At 36.9% G+C, this 15,790-nt stretch overlaps 1 protein-coding gene across 12 annotated transcripts in view; it reads right to left on the bottom strand.

Annotated features, from left to right (window-relative positions):
- The window catches only part of GPHN (gephyrin), a 537,169-nt gene that overhangs the window by 66,562 nt on the left and 454,817 nt on the right, over positions 1–15,790 (bottom strand). For all 12 annotated transcript variants that reach the window (XM_061429172.1, XM_061429169.1, XM_061429176.1 and 9 more), the window contains 4 exons: positions 11,956–12,011; positions 3,947–4,066; positions 2,386–2,444; positions 1,187–1,340 (listed from right to left, as the gene is read on the bottom strand). In XM_061429172.1, coding sequence (XP_061285156.1) covers positions 1,187–1,340; positions 2,386–2,444; positions 3,947–4,066; positions 11,956–12,011 — 389 coding nt within the window. The remainder of the gene's footprint in view (positions 1–1,186; positions 1,341–2,385; positions 2,445–3,946; positions 4,067–11,955; positions 12,012–15,790) is intronic.

Raw genomic sequence — 15,790 nt, 5'->3', positions numbered from 1 at the left:
AGCATATATATAAATCTCAAATAAGAACAGTTCATTAAGTCAATCAGTTGAACAGAAATTTCTTTCTGATGCTAAACATAGTGTTGGTTGGTTCTAAGGACAGAAAATCATCACTGTGCAGATCAACTGAAAAGAATGTTTCTTTTGGGTCAGTCAATAGTTTTAGGGAATGACCAGTACACCTACACTGGGAAGTAAACAGATGTAGAATGCTGATTTAGCTCTCCATTATCAAAACAAAATATTCTTTTCTTCTGTCCTTTCCAAAAGAGCTATAAGGGCAACAGACCCTTGAAAATGTTCATTTCCAAGTCTAAGAAATGAAAAATAATGGTAGCAAATGGCTTATTTTCAGAAAGTTAGAGATTAAAAGAGAGATAGAAAAAAAATCCTGTTAATCTTTTTTAAAATAGTATAAGATCTTAAGGAATAACTTGAAAAAAATCTCAGTAGTTTCTGATTCTGCTTTTAGGCTTTGAATTTCCAGCAGATTCACTTTTCAATATTCCTAGTTTGGCCTTATAGCCTCCAATTGAAGTTCTGTATAACCTAAGCAAAAGGGAATAGAAAGTTTTTCAAAAGTTCTCAGAATACTGACTACATTTCCCTTCCTAAATTAGGACTGAAATGACATTTTGACATATTCTGAATAGCATGCCACTAGAGATGCTATCTTTAGAGAGAAAAATGATTTTCAAATCCTTCCTGGTGACTAAAGATCACATGGAATGTTAAGCAAGAAAAAGGGCTAGAATTCAATTCCCAATTCATTGAATCACTTCTCGCACAAAGGTGGCCCATCATCTCAGCAGCAGAGCAGGCACGGCTCACTATACCAGCAGACTAAGCGCTAGGTTTGCACAGTTGAATATCTACAGCCAGCAGTCAACATCCTCTGTTTATATGTACTGAATGTGTGGAAGGCCATTGGTTGTAATATTTCATTCTAGTAAATGGAAGGGAATGCTTCTTAATATATAATTTCTAGTTCTTCCTTTTCATCTTCTGTACTTGAACCATCCCGAGGCCCATTTATTATTCCCTTGTTATAGAAATGTGGTAAGATCTATAATCCTTAATATTCTATTTATAATATAGAACACAGAATGTCAGAAATGCTTTTCTCTGAAAGTCCCACTACCCTCCTTCCCTTGCCACAACCCGCCCCTCCCCCTGCCTTTTTTACCTCATTCCCTGTTGACATGACTGCAACCACTGGAAACTTATTAACTTCAACCTCTGTAACACCTACAGTTGCCAGAAGACCAATCTCTGAGGGGCCCATGTGGGTTCCTTTGGCCAAAACGCATTCCCCTCTTTTAATGTCATGGCCAATGGGTCTGAAAATCAAAGCAGAACCATAAGCAGTATGACAAAGAACAATATTTTCTCAACTCAAGGGAAACTTTAGTGTCACAGAAAGAGGACACTCAAGGGGGAAAAGGGGAAATGAGGCATGGAACAGAGTACTAAAATGAAGAGATTTTTAAAACTATGCTTTTTTAATTAAAAAAAATTTAATTCACACAAAGGAAGACAGAAATAGATTTGTATCTATTGCTGTTAAACAGGAATATGCTACTTTATGTTTGAAAATTCTTTTAGAAATGCTTTGTAACACATTATAGCCAAAAACACAACTGCAAACTCTCTTTGGTGTAAGGCAGGCATTTATATGAAAATATCTAATGCCATTCCAGAGCTTGTTAGGATTGTGGTGAAGAGAATAATGCTAATGAGGTTACAGCCATGGAGATAATTTCCATTAGACCACTTAGACTGGTCCAGTTCTGTGGCCACCCCATTTACTTTGACCCCACAGGAGTGGAAGAAGTGTAGCTTTGTTACAAAATGTTGAATAAATTAGGACTAATGGAATCAGGGCAAACATATTCAATCATGAGAAAAATCACCTGAAGGATATACACTACTTATAATAAGACAGTAGTCTCAACTTTGTATATAAAGAGTAGCACATCATTCCATTATTATTGGTAGTTGAGGAGGGGCTTTCAGCTAATTATATAAATACTCAACTTTGAAAGTATCTGTGTTAATATCAAATTCTCAATTACCTACGGGTAAGGATGGGAAATTCTAGATTATCTAGAAATAGGATCAACTATGGATTATGCAGGCTTATGATTTTGCCTCCTTCTCATGTTGCTTTTGAATACATCATTTGCCTTTACTAATGTCATAAAAAAGTAGGTAGGGCAGACATGGGATATATAATTTAGAAAAATCATTTTGCTACTGGTTAAAATCCCTGAAAGCTAATGGTTAATTGACTGAGCTGTGAATTTATAATAGCCATGCTCTCCTGAGTTCATGATCATGGGAGAAACAAAAGTTGGCTATACATTCTATGTGTTATGAACTTACCTGATATCTTGGCCTGGCCGAGCTTGCACCAGAATTCGTACTTCAAGCTCCTCAGTGCCCTATGGTAACAACAAATCATGTAATTTCAAACAGAGCAATCTGACTGAATTTTGATCAATAGAATTTAGCTATTCAGATGCTTTCATTATCGGATAGGCTCAGAATATATAAAGATACAGAGGAACAGGAAATCCTTTGTGAACTCCTTTGAACATGAATTTCTACCACAGGTTCCTGAAAAATTAGGCTTGATCCCAAAGAATAAGTAAACATTTTCACTGATTCTCATACTTTTAAAAAATGTACCAATTCAAATATTGACTCATACTTTGTAAATAGCATTCTCAAGGAAAAACATATACATATATACATAGAGAGAGAGATCGCTATCCTAATAGATACAGTGAATGTGTGTGGAGGTAGCTATTTTGTTCCCATAAATCATGGGTTCAGTACTATGCCAAGATTCCCAAATATCTGTAGAAATTTCAGTGAAGACTTAACAGTTTGCCTGGTAGTAGATTTCTATAAATTAATGGTGATGATAATTTTTACATTTATGAACTGTGACTAATATTGTGATATTGGAACTGTGTCTTGTCATCTGGCAGAGTGTGTTCTGGATTTCAATGCTCCGCTGACTTCCTTGATGCCAATAAATTTGTTGGGCAGTTTTAACAGCAGGACAATGTGACCTGTATGTCCAGAGTTGAATTTTATAAGCCTTACTTGTGGGAAGTAAGTAAGTACTTGTGGGTGATAAAAAGGAAAATCCTCAAATGAAGAAAAGAGGGCATATCTCAGCATGGCCAAATTTTACTGTATGTTCAGTCTGGGAGAATATATTTTGTCATTTATTCTTGTATTAAAAAATACAAGATATCTTAAACTTCTTCACAAAACAAAATCAGTAAATCCTCCATTGAAACTTTTATTCCTGACTGATGCTCTGGATTCAATAACTGCCAGTAGCTTCAGTGAAATAAAGGCCTACTTAGAAGCCTTTATTTATAAAAGAACAGAGTCCTTTATTTTAGGAAATAGAGGGGGAACTGACATAAATTTAATGTTTCCAGACTGCAATTTGGTGGCACAGATTTTCCTGAATTATAGAAAACCAGAGCTGAAAGGGTCATTTGGTTTAAATGCTTGGCTTAGGGAAGTATTCAAGAACTTGCCCAAATGTTCTTTGTTAAATTCTTCTGTATTAAAATCTCCACATTTTATCAGAAGCTAGTCTTGATGAGCAAATTTCTCAGCTAGATGGTAGGACAACAGTTAATATCATTGCTCTTTTATCTTGAGATAGTTTCTTTCCTTGTTTGCAAATGCAATTTCTTGGCTTAAATGTAGTTCAAATTCCGCTGTAATCCCAGTAATGGTCATAAAACCGATTTCTATAATAAAAGGTTTTCAAGCCTAAGGCAATTCCTTATTCACTATACAGTACAATGTAAGGTCCTAACGTTAAAAAATTGGGCTCTCATAAACATTGCAGAAAATGGACCTGACTTATAATACTGCCACAGGAATGAAGCCATAAGACCTGGTAATGACGTACATCATCGGATTCCCTGATAAGTTCAGTATCTTCCACTTGTACTACTGCATCAGCACCACAGGGGATTGGAGCACCTGTTGTAACCCGCATGACTTGTCCTGGCATTACTGTCTGAGTCGGCTGGAAATAGAAACACACAAGAAAGAGATGATTTACTTTGCTCCTGCAAAGGAAACTCTTGCAGATGTAACAGTTTTTGAAACAAACCATAAAAGGAAGATCCCCTGGAGAAGGAAATGGCCACCCACTGCAATGTTCTCGCTTGGAGAATCCCATGGACAGAGAAACCTGGTGGGCTGCAGTCCACGGGGTCATGAAGAGTCGGACATGACTGAGTGACGAATACTTTCTTTTTTTTCACTTTCATAAAAGGAGAGTCTTATTCATTTTGGGAAAATATAATAAAAGTCAAACAGGTACACTTACATCAAAGAGGCTTTCACTTGACTTAAGGTGATGACTATCAGATGTTTTTCTTGGTGCCCTGCTTTCTTTTTGAAGAACTGCCACTTATATTTGCCACTACTCTCTCTCAGTGTGAATTTTCTTAATATATGTAAAGTGATATGACAGTCTTTAAAAAAATGCCATGCAATATGATTTTTATGAATGACAATTATGAAAAACCAGCATGTTGATCATTTGCTGAAGTTCTGATGTTTGAGAAATATTACTTTATTAACCAACATTTTGGTTAAATAAAGGCAAACCAGAAAATTTATTGTTCTTGAAAATCTTTATAAAATATATTAGTGTACCATACAATTAATAATAAAAGTCTAGCAAATATATTTATATAATCTAAAAAAACTGTACATTTAAAAATGGTTAAAATGGTACATTTTATGTTACACATTTTTTACCACATTAAAAAACAAAAAAGAATGATTAAGGAAAACTATCTTCCACTAAATGTACAATCAAAGTAAAACTGGAAATTCATTTGTTAGAAAAGTCTTAAGAAGCTTATTTCTATAATGCTATTGCTGCAAATAATGCAACCAATAGCTAATATTTGTGGAATACTCAGTCTATGCTAGGCTTAGGGTTAAGTGCATTATTATGTTTCAGAATATAAGCCCTATTAAGACAGAAATTTGTTTCATTTTCTGTTTGCCTCTTTAGATCACATCATTATTTTCTATCCTGTGCTGTGGCCTATAGGCTGATCTCTGCGGATTGTTTCAACCAGTTTCCCATCACTCTGGCTTCTGGTTAAGTTCAGTCAGTGGGAGAGGCTAACAAGAGACTCACTGGAGAAAACCCTGATGCTGGGAAAGACCAAGGGCTGGAAGACAAGCGGGTAAGAGAGGACGAAATGGTTGGATGGCATCACTGACTCAATGGACATGAGTTTGAGCAAATTCTGGGAGATAAAGAAAGACAGGGAAGACTGGCATGCTTCCGTCCATGGGGTTGTAAAAACATGGACAGACTTAGTGACTGAACAACAAGAGACTAGAGGGTAGGGGAGAGAGAGAGAAGTACAATTTTTATTCCCCATGCTGTTTCCCTGCTGGGTTGCAGTTTGGTGATGGCCATGTCATATCTAATAGCATTGATGCCACATTTCCTATTAGGTGACCCTCTCCCATAGCTATCAATCTGCCCAGGTCCAGGTACCACTTTCTCTCTTTGCCCCTTCAGACTTAAAAGTGGGAGTGAAATCTTATTGTTGCTAGCACCTGAATGTTTCACATTCTTTTGTTAGTTTCCTTTAATCCTGTCTATGGAGAAGGCAATGGCACCCCACTCCAGTACTCTGGCCTGGAAAATCCCATGGATGGAGGAGCCTGGTGGGCTACAGTCCATGGGGTCGCTAGGAGTCGGACATGGCTGAGCGACTTCACTTTCACTTTTCACTTTCATGCACTGGAGAAGGAAATGGCAACCAACTCCAGTGTTCTTGCCTGGAGAATCCCAGGGACGGGGGAGCCTGGTGGGCTGCCATCTATGGGGTCACAGAGAGTCAGACACGACTGAAGCGACTTAGCAGCAGCAGCAGCAATCCTGTCTATATCTTCAGTAGAGTACTTGCATTCATCTTTAATCACTCCCTTTGCAGACATATTTATTGCTCTATCATCCCAAAGCCTAGAGAGTATCTGGCACAAAGTTTGCAGTCAATAAGTATTTCCAGAATGAATGAGTAAGCATGCATGATCTCATTATCACAACAACTACATGAAGCATGTAATACTTCTTGGCTTACAATTCCAGTGAGCTCATTAATTTTTTCCAACAAGTCACTGGAGAAAGATTCTTAAGATCAGATCTGGCATTGAGCTACATACTTTATATCCTCTTATTCTGATATTTGAATAAGAGACATTTCAGGTTTATTCAGAAATATTATATTCTAATGTAAACAAATGTTCAAACTACCATACAATTGCACTCATCTCACACACTAGCAAAGTAATGCTCAAAATTCTCCAAGCTAGGCTTCAACAGTATGTGAACTGAAAACTTCCAGATGTTCAAGCTGGATTTACAAAAGGCAGAAGAACCAGAGATCAAATTGCTAATGTCTGCTGGATCATAGAAAAAAGCAAAAGAGTTAGAAAAAAACACCTACTTCTGCTTCATTGACTATGCTAAAGCCTTTGACTGTGTGGATCACAAAAAACTGTGGAAAGTTCTTAAAGAAATGGGAATACCATACCACCTTACCTGCCTCCTGAGAAACCTGTATGCAGGTCAAAAAGCAACAGTTAGAAACGGACATGAAACAATGAAATGGTTCCAAATTGGGAAAGGAGTACATCAAGGCTGTGTATTGTCACCCTGCTTATTTAACTTATATGCAGAGTACATCTTGTGAAATGCTGGGATGGATGAAGCACAAGCTGGAATCAAGATTGCCGGGAGCAATATCAATAACCTCAGATATGGAGATAACACTACCCTTATGGTAGAAAGCAAAGAGGAACTGAAGAGCCTCTTGATGAAAGTGAAAGAGTAGAGTGAAAAAGCTGGTTTAAAACTCAACATTCAAAAAACGAAGATCATGGGATCTGGTCCCATCACATAACAGCAAATAGATGGGGAAACAATGGAAACAGTGACAGACTTTATTTTCCTGGGCTCCAAAATCACTGCAAATGGTGACTGCAGCCATGAAATTAAAAGATGCTTGCTCCTTGGAAGAAAAGCTAGGACAAACCTGAAAGTTGCGAGTTGTGTCCGACTCTTTGAGTCCCCATGGATTATACAGTCCATGGAATTCTCCAGGACAGAACACTGGATTGGATGGCTGTTCCCTTTTCTAGGAGATCTTCCCAACCCAGGAATCGAACCCTGCATTGCAGGTGGATTCTTTACCAGCTGAGCTACCAGGATTTGTCTGACAAACCTAGACAGCATATTAAATAAGCAGACATTATTTTGCTAACAAAGGTCTGTATAGTCAAAGGTATGGTTTTTCCAGTAGTCACGTATGGATGTGAGAGGTGGACCATAAAGGAGGCTGAGCACTGAAGAATTGATGCTTTTGAACTGTGGTTTTGGAGAAGACTCTTGAGACACCCTTGGACTGCAAGGAGATCAAACCAGTCACTCCTAAAGGAAATCAATCCTGAATGCTCATTGGAAGAACTGAAGCTGAAGTTGAAGCTCCAATACTTTGGCCACCTGATTCGAAGAGCTGACTCATTAGAAAAGACCCTGATGCTGGGAAAGACTGAAGGCAGGAGGAGAAGGGGACGACAGAGGAGGAGAAGGGGATGACAGAGGATGAGATGGTTAGATGGCATCACTGACTTGACACGAATTTGAACAAGCTCCTGGAGATGGTGAAGGACAGGGAAATCTGGTGTGCTGCAGTCCATGGGGTTGCAAAGAGTCGGACACGACTGAGCAACTGAACAACAACAACACTGTAATTTTCTACCAAGATAATACATAGAATTAAAAAAAAAAAAAAAGCTTAGGGCCCAATGCATTAATTTGTTTTTTCAGCGCCAGATACTGCTTATTATCTGGTACAATTCTTAATTCACTAAACATGACCATTTTGCAGTGTAGTGATTTTTTTAATGAAAAGTATGAATTTTTTGATATATTTGTTTTTTAGTAGAGGTATTAATGTCAAAACTATCTTACAAGCTTGTGCAATTAAAATATTTAATACATACTTAAAGACTTTTTCCCACTCCAAGTGCCTTTTTGGGAAAGTGAATCCCAAAGTGAGTTTCAGGTAGTTGCTTCTTAAGCTGAAGTGTGTTAGCCTGTAGGCTGCCTCAATTTAGTCTGGATCAACGTACCCTACTATGCAAATTTACTTTAAGTTTTAATGTGGTTATACCTGTAATTTTCTCTACTTCTTGGCTTAAACTAAGTCTTAAGAAGTTTTTTTGGGTAGCTATTAAAAAATTTGGCTCCTATCCCAAAATGGTAATTCTAAGTGCTAGCTGAAGGATTCCTACCAGCTCACTTATATTAAACCCAATGTAAAACATATTCCCAGATATACAAAGATATTTATATATCCACTGAGAGTAGACATAAATTGAACTGAATCAACTGGAAAAACTCTAGCAATACATGAGGTACTTCCTATAGATTGCTAAGAATACTCCTTTTAATTTTTATACTTCATATACTTTATATTAAGTAAAAACTATCAAAGTCTTGATTTTTCCTTAATAGAGGTATTGAGTTGGAGTTTTTGAACTTTGTCCAAAGATAGCACTTCATAATTGCATAACTGAAAGTGTCCAATGCCATGAAATTAAAAGATGCTTACTCCTTGGAAGGAAAGTTATGATCAACCTAGACAGCATATTAAAAAGCAGAGACATTACTTTGTCAACAAAGGTCCATCTAGTCAAGGCTATGGTTTCTCCAGTGGTCATGTATGGATGTGAGAGTTGGACTATAAAGAAAGCTGAGTGCCGAAGAATTGATGCTTTTGGACTGTGGTGTTGGAGAAGACTCTTGAGAGTCCCTTGGACTGCAAGGAAATCCAACCAGTTCATCCTAAAGGAGATCAGTCCTGGGTGTTCATTGGAAGGACTGATGTTGAGGCTGAAGCTCCAATACTTTGGCTACCTGATGTGAAGAACTGACTCATTTGAAAAGACCCTGATGCTGGGAAAGATTGACGGCAGGAGAAGGGGACGACAGAGGATGGGATAGTTGGATGGCACCACCAACTCAATGGACATGGGTTTGGGTGAACTCCGGGAGTTGGTGATGGACAGGAAGCCTGGCGTGCTGCGGTTCATGGTTGTCGCAAAGAGTTGGACGCGACTGAGTGACTGAACTGATATTGGATGCTAATCAATAGGACCAAATGGTAAGTGACTAAGATCAAGTATTTCATACACCAATAAAGTATGTTGTAAAATAAAAAACTGTCTTAGTGGATGCAGTGGCACCTTAGATCTCAAGCATATGTACTTTCAATAAATGAGCAATTTGGCTTTTTGCAAGATCTCTGAGATTGCTTTAAAGTGTGTATGTGTGTGATACATCCGTTAGAGATAAAACACCTCCCAGGTAATTTGAGGAAAAACCCTGTTTTCCTGTATAGTGTTGATCTTTTTTTCCTATCATACTTTTATGAGAACTTACAAGAAGCTGGCAATTTTTAAATTTCACAACTTTTCTTGGGCTTCTAGTTTTCAGTTGGAAGTCATAACTAGTAATAAAGTTTAAGGGGCCATAAGGTTCTGAACAATCTACTGCCATTGCCTAAGCATACTAGGCTGTGACTACCACACACACCACTAGGTCTTGACTTACACTATACTTTCTGCTTGGGATGGTCCTTTTTCATTTCTGTTTTTGTAAAAACTCTCTTACGCCCAGCTCCAATGTCATTTTCCTAACCCTTCTAGGATGAAATGCTTAACCTCTCTATTGTTTTCCACAGCACATGACTGACAGCATTAGTTTAACACTTAATATATTGTATTATATTTAGTTGTTTATACTCTGTCTCCTCCACTAGATATAAACTGTTCAGAATATTAATCATGTATTAATCTACTTTATATCCCTACCTAGCAGAGTGCTTGGTACAAACTGTAGGTGTGCTTGATAAATGTTGGATAGACTTAACTGAAGATCAGAGAAGTATTCCTTGAATAATTAATATTTTGGAGCTTTGTTAAAAAATGGATGCTTTAGATGTCCACTGTTGATGGATATACATACCAAGAGGTCAAGTAAGTTATAAGATCACTTACTTGATCACTTACTAAGTTATATAAGTTATTTATAAAAAAAAAAAAGGGACCCAAGACTAGTTGTTCTTTTTGTTTGGAAAACAGTCATGAAGACTGAAATCAGCCTATGTATAGCATGGATAAGGATCTAATTACTATAGTATTAGGCTCAGCATCAGAGCTCAAGAAGTACATATACTTCTTGGTTGAGGTGAGGGAGCTAGGGTTGCCACCATTAGCATATGATGCTCCTGTATACTTCCTCAACCCCTCTCTATTTTTAGTACATATGGGAGGACATGCTAAGGCGTGGGACATAGCTTTTGCTCAACTGCTCTATTTATTATTTCCTCCTTTATTTTTATACAATGCTTATGAGTGCTTAGTGACAGCAGAAAGGTGTGCTGGTCTTTTTCTGATTCTAGTCAATAAGGAAAGAGCTCTTTTAATTAACTTTCACAGCTCACTAGATTAACATACGCTTCCTACTGAACAAGATGATGCCTACAGTACACTCTAAGTTTGAAACTGTTAGACACTTGTAAACTACAGGTCTAAGATGCAAACTGTTTGTTCCCAAGCTTGTTTGTACCAGTTTGTGGTGATAGCTGCTACTGAATCGTTATTTAAGTAAATATTCCATAAATTGATGATATATGAGGGTAAAAAGAGTTCTATTTTTCCTGAAAAAATTAAGCTAATCTAAGTTTGAAACTGTTAGACACTTGTAAACTACTGGTCTAAGATGCAAACTGTTTGTTCCCAAACTTGTTTGTACCAGTTTGTGGTGATAGCTGCTACTGAATCGTTATTTAAGTAAATATTCCATAAATCGATGATATATGAGGGTAAAAAGAGTTCTATTTTTCCTGAAAAAATTAAGCTAAACCTTTGGAACATCTCATTTAAAAAAGTCTGCTAAAAAAGAACTCCTGTCAAATTAGGTGTAGGTGAAACAACTGTAAAAAGTACTGTAAAAATATAATAAAAATCTAGAAGGAGTCTATACTTAGACACTGTGCAAAGGTCTTTAAAATTTCTTCAACTTTAAAGAAACCAACACTGGAAATCCCATATAATGCCTTGTGGGTATAATAGAAACTCAAATAGTAGACACTTATTAAAAGAAAAGCCTTGAAAAAAAAAAAAAAAAAAAGAAAAGCCTTGGCTCTCCATCAGATTAATGACAAATAAATGTTCATTTATTTAAATTTATTTTAAAAGATAATTTGCCATTTGTAACTTATTTCCAATCAAATGACCAATTAGTAGTATCAAAAGCAGTAAGAGGACTTCTATTGTAATATCCACCATAGCCCATTAGTACTTCATTTTTTTTTTTTTTTAGTACTTCATTTCTTAATAGAAATATATGTATATCTGTTCTCTGGTTAGCTCCCTAATGAGTAAAATTAATCAAAATGATTAGCAAGAAAGATTAAATAATTTGCTTCTTCTAAGTTTTCCTGTTTATAACATGAGTTGGGGAAAAGTCTGAGAAAACCACTTAGAAATTATAGCTCTATTCAGAACATTAATGTTTATACTAGAAGAAAGATTCATCCAATCACAGGGCTGGAAAATCCTTGTGGGGCATGTCTGTGAGATATACTAATAACACTGTGTCCATGCTGCATATGACTAGATGCACGTTCTTTCCGTTAAGAAAAAATTCATTTGATTCTTTCTCAGGGAAATCATCATTTCATCTCTTTGATGACCCATCTAATCCTTCTCTAAGATTTCCATAAAAACAATGGCAGAAGTTTAGGATTAGACTCTGAAAGTCCATGAAACTAAAATCTTTAGGGCCTTTTTCAGGCCTATGAATCTCACCTGTTCACCAGCTTGGGATTCTCCAATGATGAAACGATCTCCTGGGCCATCAGCAGCTGTAAGATGAACAGAACCAAGAACAATCATCAGAATGCACCTATCGCAAGGAGTAAGAACCTAGTCTTGGAATTCTAAAAGTTGACTCAAATGATTAGGTAAGGCTTCAGGAAATTGGAACACTTTTCTGATCGCCTAGCTTAGAAAAAAGTTTTGTTACTATAATACTAGTTAGATCGTTGGTATCCACAACTTACAAGTACCAGTAGAAGTGGTTCTAAATGTGCCCGTTCCTGGTGCCTTGGAGACAGTTTTCTTGTTGTTTCATAATTTCCACTCTTGCACTTTTAAATAGGAAGTTCTTTTAGTCTATCCTCCTAAATAAAAGGGTATGTATGTGTGATGTGTGTGTACACACTCGTGGAGACTTATACATGAAGTGGTAGTGGTTTAGTCGCTAAGTCATGTCTGACTCTTGAGATCCCACGGACTGTAGGCCGCCAGACTCCTCTGTCCATGGGATTTTCCAGGCAAGAATACTGGAGTGGATTGCCATTTCCTTCTCCAGGGGATCTTCCTGACCCAGGAATTGAACCCAGGTCTCCTGCATTGCAGGCAGATTCTTTACCGACTGAGCTATGAGGGAAGCATGAAGTAGGGCAAGGAGATCCAACCAGTCCATTCTAAAGGAGATCAGTCCTGGATGTTCTTTGGAGGGACTAATGCTAAAGCTGAAACTCCAGTACTTTGGCCACCTCATGCAAAGAGCTGACTCACTGGAAAAGACTCTGATGCTGGGAGGGATTGGAGGCAGGAGGAGAAGGGGACGACTGAGGATGAGATGGCTGGATGGCATGACTGACTTGACGGACATGAGTCTGGGTGAACTCCGGGAGTTGGTGATGGACAGGGAGGCCTGGCGTGCTGCAATTCATGGGGTCGCAAAGAGTTGGACACGACTGAGTGACTAAACTGAACCAAACTGATGCTTGAAGGAAATGAGTTATGTAATGAAGTAACTCAGGTAGAAAAGGTTCAGTACCTTTAACAAGTGATAGTGATAGAGCTAGGATTTGAAAACTCACACCCTGAATTTCCAATACAACATTATTTTTTTATGAAGGATCAAAATGCTGCTAAAAAAACAAAATACATAGGCAGTGCTGCATCACAATGTGCACTGACTGCTTATTTTTAAACTGGAAGAAAACACTTTCAGAATTGAGATGGAGAAAACTTCTTATCCAATTTTTTTCTACATACAGTATAGTAATGGCTGGATGAAAAAATACTCCTGAAGATAAATGTATTTAAAAGGGTTTTCTTCACACACAACGCGGATTTCAGACCAATAGTACTGTCAAGGCAATATGTACCTAATGAGTTTTATGATCATGACCATTACCTCCTTGTAACTGGCATACAGCAAGGGTCTGGGGGAACACACACAGCAAAGATAACACTATTTATATGAATATTTTAATCATATTTGCAGCCATGTTTATAAATAATAAAAAGCATTTTCTCTTTTTTAGAGAGGAGATATAAAATTCATTGTTCTTTATGTGACTGCAAAGACGTATTTTTTCTAAAGGCTTATATATAGAATGCTGTTTATAAGTCACTTTTTTTGTATAACTGGCTTTGGTTAACTTAATGTGAAGAGGGACAAAAATTAACATTAGGTGTCTTCTACTTACTATATGTTGTATCTTGTGCTTTTTAGACTTTGTCTCAGTTAATAAACTCTTGGCTTTCTGGTGTTTTTTGGAATCCTACTATATTAATATTTTCAGTGTTTACCTGTAAAAAAGAGACTACTGCAGTTTTCCTGAATGGCATTCTTATTATGCTGCTTTCATGGGTTCCTTTTTCTTTTTAATGAAACAATTTAAAACAGATAGAGAAATCACCGCTTCAACAATTATCAGCATTTTACCAATTTTGTTTCATCTATACCCACACTCAGTATTTTAAAACTAATCATAATTTTCTTACTTTAGAAAATTAAGAAGTCAATTATCTTTCAGAGTTTTGCACTAATTACATCTCAATCTGAATAAACATTTTTATTTTTCTGCTAGAGATATTATCAGCTTTCTGCCTCCCCATAGCAACCTAGACACTTTCTTTTTTTGCCTCTTGAACAAGGGGAAATTAGCATGGTTTTAGAGTAAAAGTTGAATCTGAATCCTGGTTGTGACTATTATCAGCTTTAGGATTTTCAGCAAATTACTAAATTTTTCTCTAAACTTCAGTTTGCTTGTTGATAAAAATGGGAATAACCATACTTTAAAATATGGTTTTAAAATATTTCAAATAACCATACGTTAAAATACCCCTTTTAAGGCTTTTTATTTCTTTCATTTATTCACTGAATTTCTACTGAGTGTCTTCTATGTCATAAGTGTCATACTAGATGCTGGGACAGAGTAGAGAGTAAAACTAGTTGTTGTTGTGTAGTCGCTAAGTTATCTCCAACTCTTTCGCAACCTCATGGAGTGTAGCCCCCAAGGCTCCCCTGTCCATGGGATTTCCCAGGTAAGAAGACTGGAGTGGGTTGCCATTTCCTTCTACAGGGGATCTTCCTGACCCAGGGGTTGAACCTGTGTCTCCTACATTGTAGGCAAATTCTTTATGACTGAGCCACCAGGGAAATGAAGTAAAACTAGATACTGTTTCTATTTTAATGCAGTATCAATTTGTTGCAATGTTTTACACAAATAGAGGTGGGCTTTAAAATCATCTTGTAAGCAATTTTTTAAATGAAAAATAGAAAATATATTTTATCACATATGGTAAAGATGAATATTATTTCAAGAAACTTATTTTGTTTATATATATGCATGCATGTATATTTATATGTATTGTATTTGGTTTGTGATGTATAATGTATTTAGTGCCTGTCTTTTTATGGGTGTGGTGAAACCAAAACTCTTAAAGCCACTGAGATAGTGAGCGAGATAGATTTTAATGTTAATCAAATAGTCACATTAATGAATATACAAATATAAATTAAGAAAACCACTCTAAAGGAAAGGAACACAATTTAATGAGAGCATACACTGAGAGTACCTGAGCTACCCTGGAGGGTCAGGGAAAGCCACCTTGATATACAGAATTTATGATTTGAATATGAAGGATAAATCAGAACTAAGTAGGCAAAAAGTGTGTGTGTGTGTGTGTGTGTGTGAGGGAGAAGGAGAGGTGATAAGAGGACAGAGAGAGGAGATGGAAGTGGACATGCTGCATCTGAAGATACTCACCTAAAGGAAACAGTATGTGTAAAGGCTCTGGTTTTTGTCCTCCATCTATCTTATAGTCTAGCTGCTCTCTCAAGTACTGAGAATACCAAGATGACTCATATTTCAGCTCCACAACATATGCTACTCCCACTGCTTGGAGTGTCCTTTCCTTCTCCCCGCCTTCTGGTTAAAACGTCTTAGTTTTTAGGACTCAGCTCAAGTGTCACCTTCTCTAGGAAGTCATATCTGACTTCCTTCCCCCTTCTCTTTTGTTTCCCCAGTGTATTCCTGAAGTAACTCTAATTATGGTTTCTTAATGTATTTGTAATCATTTGCTTATTTGTCTCAGGGAAATTCCTGGTACCTGCTGAAAAATAGGTATTCAATAAGTGTTAAATATATGAAGTATTCGCAAGTGAAAGAAATGAATGAGTGTGGCTCCTAAGAATCTTTTTAGAAAAATGAACCCATGAATGAAACAATAAATATTTTCTAATAGAAAATGCTGTATTTTGAATGCCTTCCTTTTCCTGCTGGTTCATGGTATATTATTTTCTTTAAAATGTGAGTCAACATTTACCATCTTTAGAATG

This window comes from Bos javanicus, chromosome 10, assembly GCF_032452875.1.
Source record: "Bos javanicus breed banteng chromosome 10, ARS-OSU_banteng_1.0, whole genome shotgun sequence".
Lineage (NCBI taxonomy): Eukaryota > Metazoa > Chordata > Mammalia > Artiodactyla > Bovidae > Bos > Bos javanicus.
The sequence above is the reverse complement of the archived record's forward strand: the minus strand, read 5'-3'. Positions and strand labels throughout refer to the sequence as shown.